Source organism: Cetorhinus maximus, chromosome 6, assembly GCF_964194155.1.
Source record: "Cetorhinus maximus chromosome 6, sCetMax3.hap1.1, whole genome shotgun sequence".
Taxonomy (NCBI): domain Eukaryota; kingdom Metazoa; phylum Chordata; class Chondrichthyes; order Lamniformes; family Cetorhinidae; genus Cetorhinus; species Cetorhinus maximus.
Window position 1 is genome coordinate 29,659,713 of NC_135884.1, and position 17,957 is coordinate 29,677,669.

At 40.1% G+C, this 17,957-nt stretch overlaps 1 protein-coding gene across 2 annotated transcripts in view; it reads right to left on the reverse strand.

Moving 5' to 3' along the window:
- The window catches only part of dcp1a (decapping mRNA 1A), a 75,799-nt gene that overhangs the window by 42,530 nt on the left and 15,312 nt on the right, over positions 1-17,957 (reverse strand). For both annotated transcript variants that reach the window (XR_013576822.1, XM_078543501.1), the window contains exon 3: positions 13,577-13,704. Coding sequence is in view for 1 of the 2 variants with exons in the window: in XM_078543501.1 (XP_078399627.1) it covers positions 13,577-13,704 (128 nt within the window). In the remaining variant the exon portion in view is untranslated. The remainder of the gene's footprint in view (positions 1-13,576; positions 13,705-17,957) is intronic.

Sequence of the window (17,957 nt, forward strand, 5' to 3'; positions counted from 1 at the left end):
TGACAAGAGAGGTCAGAGTGAGAACGAACGAGGGCAAGATAAAAAGCAAAGGGAAAAGACTTGTATTTATATTGAATCTTTGATGAATTCAGGCATCCCAAAGCACTTTACAGTCGATGAATAGTGCCAAGATCTGTGCCAAGTCCATCTGAGTGGACAGACAGGACCTCAAAGGCAGGGGGTGGTTGGGGGGGTGGGGGAGACTGCAGTTAACAGCTATCTACTCAAAATCATTTTGTTCTATATTATAGGGCCATTGGAAAGGATAATCAAGTTTCACCGTTTCAATTAGAGGGAATAAGACTCTCCCTGCATCAATGCAAATAAGTTGTATTTTTCAACAATGTTCCATGCTTATTTAGAAAAAATAATCTTCCTTTAGATTACACTATTGGCTACATTTATTATTTTTATCCTCTTAATTTGACAATATTTGCAATTAACACTAACAGGGGTCCAGTATCACAGGACAGTTGTAAGGTGGGGGCAGAGCAGCCAAATTTCCAGACCAGTGTTTAACTTAAACTTCTGGTCAATGGCAGCCCCAAAAATACCGATGGTGAGGAATTCCGGGTCGGTCATGTCATTGAAGATTGTGGGAGTTAATTGGGTTCTTTTCTTGTTGGACATGATTGTTGCCTGACAATTCTCTAGCACAATTGTGTAAAGACAGAGCTCTAAGTAAATCGTGATTGGGAAAGGTCCAACTCTATTCATGATAATTTGACTTTTTCTCAGGGGAAGCAGAAACTTTATATTATTAAATTTGCTACATCCTCCCAACTTTCTACTTGAAAATCTTATATAACACTTTTACCTGTGATGCTTTAAGGTGGCATTATGGTAGGAATATAGGAGTTACACACCCCTCAACCCCCACCCAAGTTGTGCAGCATTTAGAGATCCTACTTAAAAGCCTTTAATGTAATGTTACTCTCCTTATCTTTTAGAGTCTGCTGTACATTATGGTCTAGATCTTCCGGTCTCCCAATCATCAGAGACTGGACCTACCACCCAAGGTGCACATTGGGACCCCGTGCAAGTCCTGACATACTGACCACCGTGGGAACTGCCCGGGAGGTTTGAACCTCCAACGGACAATTCTCCTGCTTCCTGGAACCCTCCATGAACGTCTCTGGCTCCGAGTTAGAGTCAGAGACTTCAGACAGTTCCACATTACTTACCTGGTTAGTTACCCAGAAAATGATAGACAAGTTAAAACCTAGTCTAAAATTTGGGTTACTACCGAACTGACACCCCAATCACTCACACCGACTCCCGGCTACCCCTCCTGAAACCCTGACAACTCCCCGGCCAGACCAGACTACTCCCCAACCAGACCGAACTACCCCCCACCACCAGCTATCATCCTGGACCTGACACGATGAGCACCTGACCTACCTATACACCTGCCATCTCACCCAGCTGCCCACCCTACCCATTCACTCATTCATCCACTCACCCATTCACTAACATTCACTTCAGACCTTTAAACTTGCCATACTCAGCTGGTGCTGTACAAAGGGGGCTTCCCCCCACTCTACTATGATCCAATGGCGTTTTCCAAGGGATGCTGCACTCCACATTTCTGGGAAAGCCAGGCTCAGAAGACCAGGCAAGAAACGCGGAGCAGCGTCGAGGCAGGGGAAAGTTCAAGCGGAGCAGCAATCCAACAATAACTGCCGCTCCTCGGAAGATCCGGACCTATGTTTTTCAGATGCTGGGATGGGGGTATGCTACAGAAGTTTCCTCAAACACTTTCACTGATTGTTACTGACTGGCTTTCAGCTTCTTTGAGAAAATTCTGTGGCTTTTTCTTGACTAATTACTTCATAGGCTGTTGAGCAGCTAAAAACATTGGAGCTATCTCCAAGATTCAACAGCCTGTTCTTAGCCAAACACGCACTACCATTTCTTCTAGGCTATTCTACAACCTCTTGTGCTCTCTCTCTCTCTCTCTCTCTCTAGTTTGGGTGTCTCATTCTCAGTCAATATTCCTAACCTCTGCTCCCTGTTGGACACTCTTAAATCATCAGCAGAAAATTAACTAGATATCAAATAATTCACTGAAATGGGTGATGAATTGAGGATAATTGCAGTGATCAGTTTTGTTGAGCGACACAACATGAAACCATTGAAAATGGATGGCTAAAAGGAATGGAACAAATAAGATCAGAACTTGAAGCTGCAAAATCACAATGGGAAAGAAATGTGTCTATTTGGCATACAGCATTATTTTCTCCCTCCTATTCAATGAGAAATATTTCGCAATTCAACAAAATAATGATGAAGTATGTAAATTTGATTGTGTGTGTAAAGTTTGTTAGGGGCAGACTTCAAAAATATTATCAAAGCTGTGCTATTGTTAGGGTTAATGAAGAGGATATTTGTTTCCTGTGTGTATCTTGTGATTTCTAGCATAGCTTTGTTTGGGGGGAAAAGGGAGAGGAAGAATCAATTTGACAGGTTTGTTGATTTTTCTTAATTGGCAGCAACAGTGGAGTTAATGCCTGTGAATTAATATGAAATTAATTCCTAGTAATAGATAGCATATCAAAAATCTCCCTTCTGACTACAATATGTTTTTGTTACACTTTCTGTGCCAGGTTTTTTCCATTTTAAACTGTTTACATTTATAATGGAAAAAAGTTTATGTTAAGTTCATCATGCTGATCGCACTATTTGGTCACTAAGTTCCCACAGTTCTCACAAACTGTGTTCTGAAAATATTGCTTCATCCACTATTTCTGCCCCCAGTAACTGAAGTTTCTAATTCAAAATGACTTCACAGTAACGTGGTAAAATCAATCCTAAGAATGGTCTTTAGTGAATGCGTTAAAAAGCACAAAAATTTTTACTTGAAGGCCTCAGCCACTCTCAGAAGCTGGAGCTTTAGGTTGCTATCTTTACCCACATAAGAAGCTTAATTTGGTTTGTGCAATCTGAGCATGTGCAAAAGACCTAATTTTCCAAGATACATCAGCACTGCTTAATTCGATATCATGAGGAATAATTTTCCCTCTAGCACTAACTGCTCAAAGGTTTTCAGAATTTTACAATAAGCTAGGGAACACATTTAAAAGGTTAATGAATTAAAATCGAATGTGGTCAGACCTTGACCACAGCTCCCATTTTCTCTTGGACACCAGGTGCTGGTAACGTAGAATGGTTGCACAGGAATACAGAATCAGAAATAAGGGAGGTGGCTGGTGTTTGCAATGGGAACACCCCTACTGGTACATGACCAGCGGGCAGCTCTATACCCTTGCAGTCAATCAGCATTTTTCATTCATTACATTCCTGGGCCATGAGAGCCTCTCCCACTTTGTCAAATTTCCCATGCTTCTCTTCTCTGATAATCTGCTGTAACCATTCCCAAGACTTCTAAAAACAACTTTTGTTTCTCTAATTTCTCTCATTATCACCTTTTGCCTTGCAAAAAAAATCACTTATGTCATTTAATCATTCCCTGTCATCCATCTAATCACAGATCTCTCCTTTTCCATTTTCCCTACTTCCCATTCCTTGATCTCCTATACACTTGTATTCAACTTTTTTTCCATTTTGATGTCCTATATCTGCAATTGTAATACAAGCTACTCATGTAAATCTGTTACTCTGTGATTAGCCTTTCCTGCCAGTGAAGGTGTTGAATCCGGTGGCTTTGTAATGGAAAAAGAAAAATAAGGAGAATGTATAACTTTAAAATCGGAACTGAATTCTGATTACATGTGCTGCAGCAATTATCCCCCAATTCCGCTTTACCTGAAGACCACACTTGGCATTCACTCCCTGCTTGCAACACGATGAAAGCTTAACTAATGGTAATAAACAGGATATCCTTTTCACATCCAAAACCTCCATCAGGTCAAGAGATAAGATATTCATACCACGCATTTCTGAAACAGATGTTTCTCACGTTTAGCCTTTAACATTCACTGTTTCTAGATAAGGAACACCTTTGGGAACCAAATCAGTAGAGGCTTTTCCATTAATAGAGGTTCTCAAAGACAAAGAATTTTTTAAAAGTCAACCATCAAGGCACTAGGTTGCTTCACCACAAGAATGAAACAACCAACACTGACAAAACACGGAATAAAAGGAACAGAAGCACCATGGTTACGAAACTGGCTGAGTGACAGGAAAGCAGAAGTTAATGGTTGTTTTCAGACTAGAGGAAGGAAGGTTTCTAGTGGAGCTCCCCAGGAGTTAGGACTCCTGTTCTTCCTGATTTATATTAATGACCTAGAAATTGGTGTACAGGGCACAATTTCAAAATTTGCAGACCATACAAAAGTTGAAGCATTGTGAACTGTGAGGAGGATAGTGTAGAACTTCAAAAGGACATGGGCAGGTTGGTGGAATTGCCAGACAAGCGACATGAAATTTAATGCAGAAAAGTGTGAAGTGATTCATTTTGGTAGGAAGAATGAAGGTAGACAATGTAAAATAAAGGGTATAATTCTAAAGAGGGCGCAGGGGCAGAGGAACCTGGGTGTATATGTGCATTAATCATTGAAGGTGGTAGGACAGGTTGAGAGAGCAGTTAATAGAGCATATGGCATCCTGCATCTTATTAATAATTGCATAGAATACAAAAACAAGGAATTATGTGAAACTTGTATAAAACATTGGCTTGGCATCAACTAGAGTATTACATTCAGTTCTGGGCACCACTCTTTAGGAAGGATGTGAAGGAATTACAGAAAAAGTTCACGAAAAGGGTTCTAGGGATGAGGAACATCAGTTACACAGGTAGATTGGAGAAGCTGGGACTATTTTCCTTGGAGAAGAGAAGATTGAAAGGAGATAAAATAGAGGTATTCAGAATCATGATGGATCGGGACAGGATAAATAGGGAAAAACTGTTCCCATTGGTGGAAGCATCGAGAACCAGCAGACACAGATTTAAGGTAATTGGCAAAAGAAGCAATGGCAACATGAGGAAAAACCTTTTCCACGCAGCCAGTGGTTAGGATCTGGAATGCACTGCCCGAGAGTATGGTGGAGGCAGGAACAATTGAGGCATCCAAGAGGAAATTGGATTATTATCTGAAAAGGAGGAAGGTGCAGGGCTACTGGGAGAACACAGGCGAGTGCCAAGATGCAAATTGCTCCTTTGGTGAGTGAGCACAGACAATGGGCCAAATGGCCTCCTTCTGTGTTGCAAACATTCTACGATGCTTTGATTCCACGTTAAACATCATACTCTCTATTGCAGATTGACCAAAGTTTTATATGTACATTTCAATAATTTATCTGGATCACAAATGCACTCCTTACTTTGTGGGTCACACCATAGGTGACCGAGTAATACTTGTAAAAAGTATTTTATCACCAAGATGTTGCAACATCAATGGACTCTGTCAGAGCAAAGCGACAGAGGTCCAATCATTCGACCCATCGAGCCTGCTCCACCATTCAGTAAGATCATGGCTGATCCGATTGTGGCCTTAACGCTACATTCATACCTGTTCCCCACAACCCTCAATTCCCTCACAAATTAAAAATCTGTCTAACTCAGTCACCACTGCTCTCTGTGGAAGAGAATTCCAGTAACAACCCTCACAGAAGAAATTCTTCCATATCTCCATCTTAAATAGGACGCCACTTATTTTTAAACCATGCTCCCTAGTTCTAGATTCCCCCAAGAAGGGAATCATCCTCTCAGCATCTACCATGTCAAGCCCCCTCAGAATCTTAACTAATAAAAAACAGAAAATGCTGGAAAAACTCAGCAAGTCTGACAGCATCTGTGGAGAGAAACAGAGTTAACATTTTGAGTCCGTATGACTCTTCTTCAGAGCTAAAGAGGAGTGACTCGTTAGCTCTGAAGAAGAGTAATACGGACTTGAAACGTTAACTCTATTGCTCTCTCCACAGATGCTGCCAGACCTGCTGAGTTTTTCCAGCATTTTCTGTTCTTATTTCAGATTTCCAGCATCCACTGTATTTTGCTTTTATCCCCTCAGAATCTTATATGTTTCAATAAGATCACTGCTCATTCTTCTAAACTCCAACTTGCGGTTGGATCTATACTCTGCGGTCTCTGTCCTTTAAATAAACGGCTTTTCCACCCCACCCCTCCCCCAACCTTAAACCAGCTTATATTTCACCCCTGTCCTAACTTTACTCAGTTCTGCCGAAGGGTCATGAGGACTCGAAACGTCAACTCTTTTCTTCTCCGCCGATGCTGCCAGACCTGCTGAGTTTTTCCAGGTAATTCTGTTTTTGTTTTGGCTTTTCTATTCACCCTGCCAAAGTGGACAACCTCACGTTTTCTTACATTATACTCCATCTGCCAAACTTTTGCCCACTCATTTAACCTATTTATATCCTTTTGCAAACACTGTTCCCTCCTCACAACTAGCTTTCCTATCTAACTTTGTATCATCTGCAAATTTGGCTACAATACAGTCGGCCCCTTCATCCAAATCATTTAGAGATTGTATATAGTCGAGGCCCTAGCACTGAAACCTGTGGCACTCCACTAGTTACAGTTTGCCAAACGACAAATAACCCTTGTATCCCGACTGTTTCCTGTTAGTTAACCAATCCTCTACACATTTAATATGTCACCCCAACACCATGAGCACTTATCTTGTGCAGTAACCTTATCCAAGGTTTTTTGGAAATCCAAATACAGTACATCCACTGGTACCCCTTTGTCCACCCTGCTTGTTTTATGTTCAAAGAACTCTAATGAATTTGTCAAACACAATTCCCTATTCAAAAAAAATCATGTTGACTGCCTGATTGTATTATGATTTTCTAAATGTCCTGCTACTACCTCCTTAATAATGGATTCTAGCATTTCCCAATGACAGATGTTAGACTAACTTTTATTCGCTGAGACCTTTCCAGAATCTAGGGAAATTTGGAATTTTACACCCACTGCATCCACTATCTCTGTAGCCATTTCCTTTAAGACCCTTTGGTGCAGGCCACAGGTCCACAGAATGTCAGCCTTAATTTCCATTCGTTTTCCTAGTACTTTTTCTCTAGTGATAAAGTTTCTCTCTCCTTTTTGCCATCTGCTTTTCTGCTATTTATGGGGTGCTTTTTGTGTCCTCTACTATGAAGTCAGATACAAAATACTTGTTCAAAGTCTATGCCGTTTCCCATTCATAATTTCTGAGTCTCACCCTCTAAAGGGACGAACACACACTTTACTATAAATATATAAATAGAAATATTAGATAGCTTTTACTGTCTGCTTTTATGTTTCTTGCTAGTTACCTCTCCTACTCCAATTTCTCCTTTTTCTTAGTTACCTTTTGCTGGGTTCTAAACTTTTTCCCTCAATATTCTATGAACCACTAATCTTTGCAGCTTTGTACATCTTTTCTTACAATTTGCTACCTTCCTTAACTTCCTTAGTCAGCCATGGATTGTGCATCCTTCTCGTGGAGTCTTTCTTTCTTACCGGAACAGAGCTTTGTTGAGTATTATGAAATCTCTCCTTAAATGTCTGCTACTGCTTCTCTACCGTTTTATCCTTTAACCCATTTTTCCATTCCACTTTAGCTAACTCTGACTTCATACCTTTGTAATTCCTTTTATTTAAGTTTAAGATACATGTTTCAGAACCACATTCCTCATCCTCAAACTGAATGTGAAATTCTATCATGGTATGATTACTCTTACTGAATGGATCCTCTACTCTGAGGTCATTATTTATTCCTGTCTCATTATACATTACCAGGTCTTAAATAGCCTGACCTTTGGTTGGTTCCAAAACTTATAATTCTAAGACTACACTCTGTGAACTCATCCTCCTTGTCAATTTGATTTGTCCAATCTAATCGCCTGCTATTATTGCAGTAACTTCCTTACAAGCCCCATTATTTCTTGATTTACGCTCTGTCCTACAGTTTAGCTACTGTTAGGGGACCCATAAACAACTCCCACCAGTGACTTCTTTCCTTTGCTATTTCTTATCTCCACCCAAACTGATACTACATCTTGATCCTACGAACCAAGATAATTTCTCAGTACTGTTCTGCTCTCATCTTTTATTTAGAGTTACCTACCTCCTCTTCTTTTCTCCTGTCCTTCCAAAATGCCAAATACCCTTGAATATTCAACTCTCAAGACATGGTCACTTTGCAACCATGCTTTTGTAATGGCTATCATATCATACTTACTTATTTCTATTTGTGCTATCAATTCATCCATCTTGTTACGAATGCTACATGCATTCAGATAAAGAGCCTTTAATTCTATCTTTTTAACATTTTTTCCGACTCTGAACTTATTTGCTAGTACATCCTTATGTTTGTATGCTTTGTCCCTTCTGTCACATTCTGATTATCATTACCTATATCGCTACCCTGCACTATTCTCTTGTCCTTTCTTTTTAACTTTCCAAATCTCCCCTCACTTAAACCCTTGCCCCCCAAACTATTTAGTTTGAACCCCTCTCTTGAGCTCTATTTATACAATTTGCCAGCTCACTGGACCCAGCGCAGTTCTGGTGAAGGCCATCCCAGTGGTACAGCTCCCTCCTTCCCCAATACTGGTGCCAGTGTCCCATGAATCAAAACCCATTTCTCCCACACCAATTTTTGAGCCACACATTCTACTCTCTGATCTTATTTGCCCAATGCCAATTTGCTCGTGACTCAGGTAGTAATCTCGAGATTATTACCTTTGTGGTTCTGCTTTTTAATTTAGTTCCTAGTTGTTCATACTCGCACAGCAGAACCTCTTTCTTAACCCTACTTGTGTCATTGGCACCCACATGGACCACAACAACTGGATCCTTCTCCTCCCTCTCCAAATTCCTCCCCAGCCCTGAGGAAACATGGTGGCACCGGGCAGGCAATACGGCCTTTAGGACTCACGCTCTTGGTTGCAAAGAACAGTATTTATCCCCATAACCACACTGTCCCCTATTACAACTACATACCTTTTTACTTCCCCCACTTGAATGGCTCCCTACACCATGGTGCCATGGTCAGTTTGCTCATCCTCCCTGCAGTACCTGCTCTTGTCCACACAAGCTGCAAGAACATCAAACCAGTTGAACAGTTGCAAGGGTGAGGCTCCTCCATTGCTACCTTCTGTGTCCTCATACCTGCCTCACTTGCAGTCATACCCTCACAGTCCCTGACCACAAACCAAATCAGAAGTACCTATCCTAAGGGATGTGGCTGCCCTGGGACAAAGCATCCAGGTAACTTTCTCCATCCCTGATGCATCGCAGTGTCCGAAGCTCAGACTCTAGCTTATCAGCTCTGAGCCAAAAGTTCCACGAGCTGCCGACACTTACTGCAGATGTGGTTGCTCTGGATCAGCTGTGGGAGAAATGGGTTTTGATTCATGGGGCACTGGCACCAGTATTGGGGAAGGAGTGAGCTGTACTACTGAGATAGCCTTCACCAGAACTGCGCTGGGTCCAGTGAACTGGCAAATTGTATAAATAGAGCTCAAGAGAGGGGTTCAAACTAAATAGTTTGGGGGGCAATGGTTTAAGTGAGGGGAGATTTGGTATCCACCAGACCCCACATGCTACAGCTGCAACACACTATTGCGTTTTATTTAACTAATTAGGTTTCAAGTTTAGAACTATCACTCAACTGTTATCTGTAGTTATAAGAAGTTAAGCTATCAATTTAATACAATACTTATATCTGCCCAGTACTGATTTAAACTATTGCCCCCATTTAGAGGAATAAAATCTTCAAACTCACCAACTAATCACCCACCCACTCACTTATTTAATGCCTTCGAATACTGTTCCAATCCTTTTAGAGACCATTAACATTTAAAGAAATCCAAACACCCAGCAATTAACCAACAGAACGAAGGCACAACATTTCATATTTTAAAACAAAAACAAATTTTATTGCATTTCAAAAAGAATTAAACAAAGTAAGCATTATCAACTTAACATTACAGCTTATTGTAGACTCAATTCTACTTTTTACTTCCCTCCTCCCGCACCAAGAATTTCCTTATCTTACAAAATCTTGAAGGCTCCTTCACCTCTCCTGGGACCAACCCGTTCTCCAGAATTTACTTTATGTCTCCTTAGTATTCCAGATATTCCTCCTCAGTAAGCTTCCACGTATATCCTTCCATTAGATTCTGGCAATGTGAGCCTCCAACTTTTCTTTATAGACCTCATGTCTGTGGATGCCTCAGATCTTTGTTCGGGTTGCTGTCAGATATCCAACTCCCTTTCCCCAGCTTTTCGAGCTAACTTTGCTGACTCCTTTCTGCCACAAGGCTCTGCGAGGACCACTAGGTTTCTTCCACTAGCTGCAAGCTAGAGCAAACCTTCCGGCTCCTTTTCCCTCATGAAATCAAAAACTGAACTGCCTGCTTCTGTCACCAAAACACACACAGCTAAATTAAACAAAAGAACCTTCTAACAAAGGTTACCCCCTTAATCATGGCAACATGATATGTCTTGGGATGATTCAACCAGAAATGTAAACAAATTATTTTACCTTCAAGCTATTCTTTGATTCTATAACCTATATACATAATTTCCATTCTCTAATGGAGCTTTATGACTCCCTTTCCCAAAATTGCTAGCCTTTTGCTTCTTTTATGGAGATAATGATAGACACCCTGGCTCTATCCAGAGGTCCGAAACAGGCCACCCATTGTTTAAGCTTTCTACTCCCCCCCACCCGCCCAACCATCAACTCTGACCTTGCACAATAAATACAAGTTAGCTTTTAACTGTAATTAATTCCAAACTTGTTTGAATTGCATTTACTTCAGGGTTTCTCAATCAGATGTCCCAATTTACTACAGTTAAAATTTTAATTCCTTTAATGGCTTGAGTGCAAATGTTGGAAGGGTTGCAGGGGTGGGGGCTGCTCACCCTCTCTCCCGTCCACTGGAAGGAAAGTCGGCCTGAAGTAGACATGCAATGAGGAAGCACGCTGCGGGTAGGCTAAATTGGTTGAGAGTGGGATTTCTGCCCCTCAGTGGGAGGAAGCCCTGCCCTCGCAGGCTACCAGCCAATCTGATTGGCTGACAGCGCCAGTAGTGGGCACTTTCGGGATTGCAGGAAGAAGCCTGACAAGGATCATGGCTGTCCAGAATAGGCAAGTCCCAGGGTTTTAGGTTGGGGAGGGATCCTAGAACCCAGGAGAAGGGAGTGTAGGGGCCAAGTTTTATAGGGCAGGTGGCATGCAAGTGGGTGGTTGACATCCTGTTTGGGGGGTGGGGGCTGCTCCGATGCGCACAAGGCACCTCCCAAATGAGGTGCCCAACCTTCCCTTCCTGCCCTTTTTTCATCTAGGGGTTAAAAAACAGTCTGCCCACCCCGTCCAACTGCCCACGCCAACTGTATTATGGTGTGGGCAGCATATTATTCAGGTCAATAGGCTTGCTAACAAGCCTGATTGACCTTTAATTATTCATTTAAGGGGCCAGTGCGCTGTCACCCACCTAGCATATTATGGGAACCGGGTCAGGGTGGGTGGGAAGGTGGTGGACTTGCCACTTGAGCTATTATGAACTTCAGCACATTGCTTTTGTCCTATTAATCTCAGTGATTCAGCACTACGCATATATCCCTCAATGTTGATTTTTACTGATCTACTGATCTCAGTGATTCAGCACTATGCATATATCCCTCAATGTTGATTTTTACTGATCTACCGATCTCAGTGATTCAGCACTACGCATATATCCCACAATGTTGATTTTTATTGATCTGCTGATCTCAGTGATTCAGCACTACGCATATATCCCTCAATGTTGATTTTTAATGATCTACTGATCTCAGTGATTCAGCACTACGCATATATCCCACAATGTTGATTTTTACTGATCTGCTGATCTCAGTGATTCAGCACTACGCATATATCCCTCAATGTTGATTTTTACTGATCTGCTGATCTGTGATTCAGCACTACGCATATATCCCTCAATGTTGATTTTTACTGATCTACTGATCTCAGTGATTCAGCACTACGCATATATTCCTCAATGTTGATTTTTACTGATCTACTGATCTCAGTGATTCAGCACTACGCATATATCCCACAATGTTGATTTTTACTGATCTGATCTCAGTGATTCAGCACTACGCATATATCCCTCAATGTTGATTTTGGTACAGTGAACCCATATTACATATGAGAAAAATGTTCTAAATCAAATTGAATTCATAAAATAAATCAGTATCTTAAATAACTTTGCAAAAGTCATTAAGTAGAATTTACAACACAGGATATCATTTAGCCCATTACAGTGTTCCAACTGCAGCTTCCAATTCTAATCCCATTTCTATGCACCCTTTCACACACTTTTGTCTTCAGCTAATTAACCAATTCCTACATTACAACAGTGACTACATTTCTTCAAAGGTACTAATAGCTGTAAATCACTTTGGGACATCCTGAAGTCATGAGAGACGCTATAAAAATGCAACATTTCCATTCATTACAGCCTATGCCACAACAGTCACTTACAGTAAAATATCAATGGTCATTTGTCATAACAACAAGGAAAATTAACATTCTATATCTCTCCTCTTTTTTTGAGATAAGCCTAAGTCTGTGCTGTTTGTTAGCAATTTGCCAATCTGGAAACAATCTTACTATCTACTCCATTACAACCTTTGGTCTTGGTACTGAATCTGCCACCTCTTTGCCAACTTATGCCCTTCTGTAAACTCTTGCATTCTACCTGGAATATTGCCATTTAATTTGCTGTTTAATTTGACATCAACAAACTTCACCTTTAGCCACAGGGAAGATTTTTGAAGATAATGGGATCCCCAGAGCAGACAATTTTCTGATGAACAATCCACAACAACACTGGGATCAATATGCACACTTCTTAGATAAGCTCAATACTGTTTCCCTCGACTCTGGAACAATGCATACAAGAACTGTTGTGAACTTTGTTCATTTTAGAAAGGTGAAATCTACACTATTCAATACTACTAATTTTTGCTTGTAACAAGTCTAAATACATGTAATAGCATGAAACATCAAAGCTTGAAATCTGGATCAACTGCAGCTCAAGGGTGGCTACTTTCTCCAAATTAATTTTTTTTAAAAAATTTAAGTGCAGTAAACTGTTATCTCAATATATTCTTAAATCAAGTTACTTCTGAGAAGTTTAATTCTAGTAAATCTTAGAAATGTCATTTTCTGTAGTTTATTTTTTGACACTGATCATGTTAAACTGTTAAAAGGAATCCAGAAAAACTATGATATAGTTGGAACCCCAATTTAGAAAACAATTCCATATCAAAGTTCAGTTCTCAACTGCACGAGAACTTAATGGCATAACAGTTAAAAACTACCGTCTGATTAACTCTAAATCACAATCCAATATTTAAATTTTAAATGGTTTTGCTCATCAGCTCTGGATGTTAGTGCTGAGGATTGAAACATCTTCCACATCATTCAGTGTCAGAATCAAGCAGTCAGATGCAGAGCAAATGTCCTTCTACTCTTTTCCTGGCAATATGTCTCTAACTTCAGATAAGCACCCTCTAACTCTACATTTTTCCCCATTTCAGCAATAATGAGCAAACCAGTTTGCTAACTGACCTGACAAGTTGAATATTGCAAGTTTAAAATATATCAGTACTTACAGTTTGAATTTCTATAGAGAAGAAATGGGTCTTGGAGCTGAAATTCCAGATCTTTGTTGATGGGTTCAACTAAATTTTTCATGTTAAGTCGATTCATGATTGTAAAGCCATGGTAAGGAGAAGCTGACCTGTGAAGAAACATATTTTTTTAATATACATATAATATAAACTTACAAGGTCACATATAATGTAGACAATTCATACTTAGCACCTTCCTGCAGAAATGAACATCATTTTCCTATTCTCTTACTAATATTTTTTTCACCAGAGTAAGGAGAAACAGTTTTCTGAGACTGTATAGGGTCTGATGCAGCTAACCACAAGTTCATAATTCAAATAACCCTCTGCCTCTCTCCTTAATAGATTTCCAAACATCACATACCACTCAGTCTTATAATGAAAATAGTAAATCCACTCAGGCTACCATAGGTAGCCACTGGGATGCACATGAGCATGCTTTGGGGATCAATATGTGAACTGGTTCCCTACAGTTCTCCTTTTATATTGCATAATCAATTCCAACCAGCTAGTCCAAGTTGTAAATGCTCAGCAGTAACAACTTCCCTTGGCACCTTGTAACTGCAGGGATACGTTTATAATGAAGCAGCTGAAAAAAAGGTTTTTCCAGAAGTCATCTTTTCTTTACTATGTCATTATAATCATGAATCTACTTCACTTCATCTCAATGACTCTGCAAGATTTAACCTTGGCTGGGCCATATCAGTGCCAAGCCCACTGACACTAATGTCACCTCAGACAGAACACAATTCAATCTTCTCTGGAAAATCTGCTGGCCTATTATCCTAATGAAATTTGGCTAAAATCAGTGAGGCTACGAAGAGTGCTTGGGAGAATTTGCATCATACTGCATATTTTTCTGCAAATTACCAATTATTTCCAAAATTGTGTGTCCTAGTAGGCAGATTTCTTAAAAAGAAAATATTTGCATTTTTAAAGCACCTTTTGTAACCTCAGGACATCCTACAGCCAACACAGTGGCAACACTTCGAACTACTGTTGTATTGTCGGAAACACAGCAGCCAATTTTACATACAGCAGCATCCCACAAACAGCAATCAAGTAAATCATCAAAGTCTAGTTTAGTGACATCAATTGAGGGATAAATATTGAGTGTCTATTAATTTCAGCCAATAAGTGTCAGCCAATAAGTTAAAGACGGGGTGAGACTTTCAGAAGGACGCAAAGAAAGTCTATTTACTCAACAAATTGCAAGGCAAAGTCTTTACTCAGCAGAGTCCATTTAAACAATGTATTACAGTAATGAGTCCATTTAAACAGCGTGTCTATGAAACACAGCAAACAGGATTCAGGACTGTAATTACAACAACTACTCCAGATAAAAATATAATGATTCGTCAGCAAAACGCAGTGAGTAAAGGATAGTTACATACGAATTGTGTGCGCAATAGGAACCCAAGTCACTTCTAACAATGTGGTCTCCAGGCATGAGTGACAGGAGAAACAAAAACAGAATTACCTGGAAGAACTCAGCAGGTCTGGCAGCATCGGCGGAGAAGAGAAGAGTTGACGTTTCGAGTCCTCATGACCCTTCAGCAGAACTGAGTGAAGCTAGGAGAGGGGTGAAATATAAGCTGGTTTAAGGTCGGGGGGGAGGAGGCCTCAACTTCTCTTTCCCCCCGACCTTAAACCAGTTTATATTTCACCCCTCTCCTAACTTCACTCAATTCTGCTGAAGGGTCATGAGGACTCGAAACGTCAACTCTTCTCTTCTCCGCCGATGCTGCCAGACCTGCTGAGTTCTTCCAGGTAATTCTGTTTTTGTTTTGGATTTCCAGCATCCGCAGTAGTTTTTTGTTTTTATGACTGACAGGGGAATTACCCAATCCTCTCCAATTCTCACCAAGCATGGTAGTGTGACTATATTTTTTTCCTTTATTCTTTCATGGGATATGAATGTCACTGGCAAAGCCAGAATTTGTTGCCCATCCCAAATTGCCCTTGTAATGAGTGTTTTGCTAGGCCATTGCATAGAGCAGTTAAGAGTCAACCACATTGCTTTGGGTGTGGAGTCACATGTAGGCCAGGCCAGGTAAGGACAGCAGACTTCCTTTCCTAAAGGACATTAGTGAATCAGATGAGTTTTTGCAACAATCAATGATAGTTTTCATGGTCATTACTGAGATTAGTTTTCAATTCCAGAATTATTAGTTGAATTTAAATTCCACCAGCTGCCGTGGTGGGATTAGAACCCATCTCCCCACAGCATTAGCCTGGGCATCTGGTCTCAAGACCCATCTTTGGGGATATCATTAATTTATTCCTGAACTCGAGATAATGTTAAGCAAACAGAAACACAAAATCCCAGCGAGGAAAAGTAAAACATCCCAGAAAGGGACAGAGCACTAGGAAATACAGTTGCTTTTAAAATGGAGGAGCTATTTATCTATTTCTTTACCATGATAACTTGCAATGTATATAGCATTTTTAATATAATAAAACATCCTGAAGCACTTCACAGGAGCGTAATCAAAACATAATTTGGCACCAAACCACAACAGGAGACATCAGGAGGATGACCAAAAGCGTGGTCAAAGAGGTAGAGAGGCTGAGAGGTTTAGGGAGGGAATTCCAGAATTTGGAGCATATAGTGACAAACACTATTTCTCATCAGAATGGAGATAATTTGGCAATTCCAAAGCTACTGTCCTTCACTCCTTCTAATATCCCAAGGAATTTTTCCCTCTGGCTTCATTTATTTTTCCTGTTGTAGTGAAGACAAAATAGTGAAACAAGATTATCATTACTTAAATTTCCACTGCTTATTCTAACTGCTATTTGGCCCATTTTTCAGAATAAATTTGATCTACGCATGCAGCTTCCATGTCAAATCAATAATTTGTCATCCAAATAGAGCACCTACTCATTGTCTCTTACTGTCAACCCATCTCAGAATAAGCTCTAATTGTGATGAGCTACATTGTACTTTTCAAGAGTTAAGTGCAAAACTACATGCTTCAGTGTATTACAGAAGAAATGTTTTGCTGAAGTCCCAATACACACAGGTATAACCGAAGCAACATTATTATTCAGTACCTGCCCTGACATTAAAGCAATTTGTAATTTGTCAATTATGTTGAGGATCTCATTTCTTAAGTCTGGGTAGCTCCAATCATCCTGCTGGTAGCACACTTGCTCAAGTTAAATAATACAGAATCTTTCAATAAGCTTAATTAAACTGTACATTGCCACAGACAGCGATCCTGTGTTTAAAAAAAAACAATGTACAGTCAAATCTTTTGCCATCCTGTGTTTAAAAAAAAATCAACGTACCATCAAATCTTTTTATAATGTTGAGAATACTTAATTTAAGTAAAGCAGGACTCTCTTTCTCCAACGTATTGGTTCTGCTTTTAAAAAATGCCTTTTCTAGGGTGATACACTAGTACTCATTGAAATAAAAAAAACTGCTTGAATGCGATAAGTAACAATTTACTTAAAGTTGGTGGTAAAGCCTAAGCCTGCAAGAAACCAAATGGTTGTGACCAGTTGATCTGCATATGTGGAACTGAAGAAAAATTAATCTTTTCAAAAGGTTTTTAAATTTTAAAATTTACTGCACATTGTCCATCCCCACTTTGCACACTAATACCATTTGTAGTTTAACTGTACTGATTGTAAAATAACAGAATTTTAATGTTATTGTATGTTTTGGATGCACCCCAATACATTGCATTTCTAGTAAGTGTATATCAATTTAACAAAATATTTGATATACAGTAGATATCCACAGACATTACTATATTTCTCAATCAGAAATTATTTGACCAAACAGAAAATACATTTACCAAATTTGAAGCTTATCACCCACTGAACTAACCAGTCTCATGCTACAAAGATCTGTACTATGTTTTCCATGAATTTTTTGCAGAGTAGAAGTTACATATAAGAGAGCTCCGTGGAATACTTTTTCACCAGACTAATTAACCTCCCATGGCATTGCTACCATTGGGCGTGAGGACATAGGCTCTTCTTCTTTTATCGGATGTGAGCGTCGCTGGCTAGGCTAGCATTTATTGCCCATCCCTAATTGCCCTTGAGGTGGTGCTGGTGAGCTGCCTTCTTGAACTACTGCAGTCCATGTATTGTAGGTACACCCATAGTGCTTTAGGAAGGGAGTTCCAGGATTTTGACCCAGCGACAGTGAAGGAATGGCGATATATTTCCAAGTCAGGATGGTGTGGGGCTTGGGGGGGAACTTGCAGGTGGTGGTGGTCCCATTCATCTGCTGCCTTTGTTCTTCTAGGTGGTAGAGATTGAAGGTATGGAAGGTGCTGTGGAAGGAACCTTGAGTTACTGCAGTGCATTTTGTAGATGATATACATTGCTGCCACCATTGCCG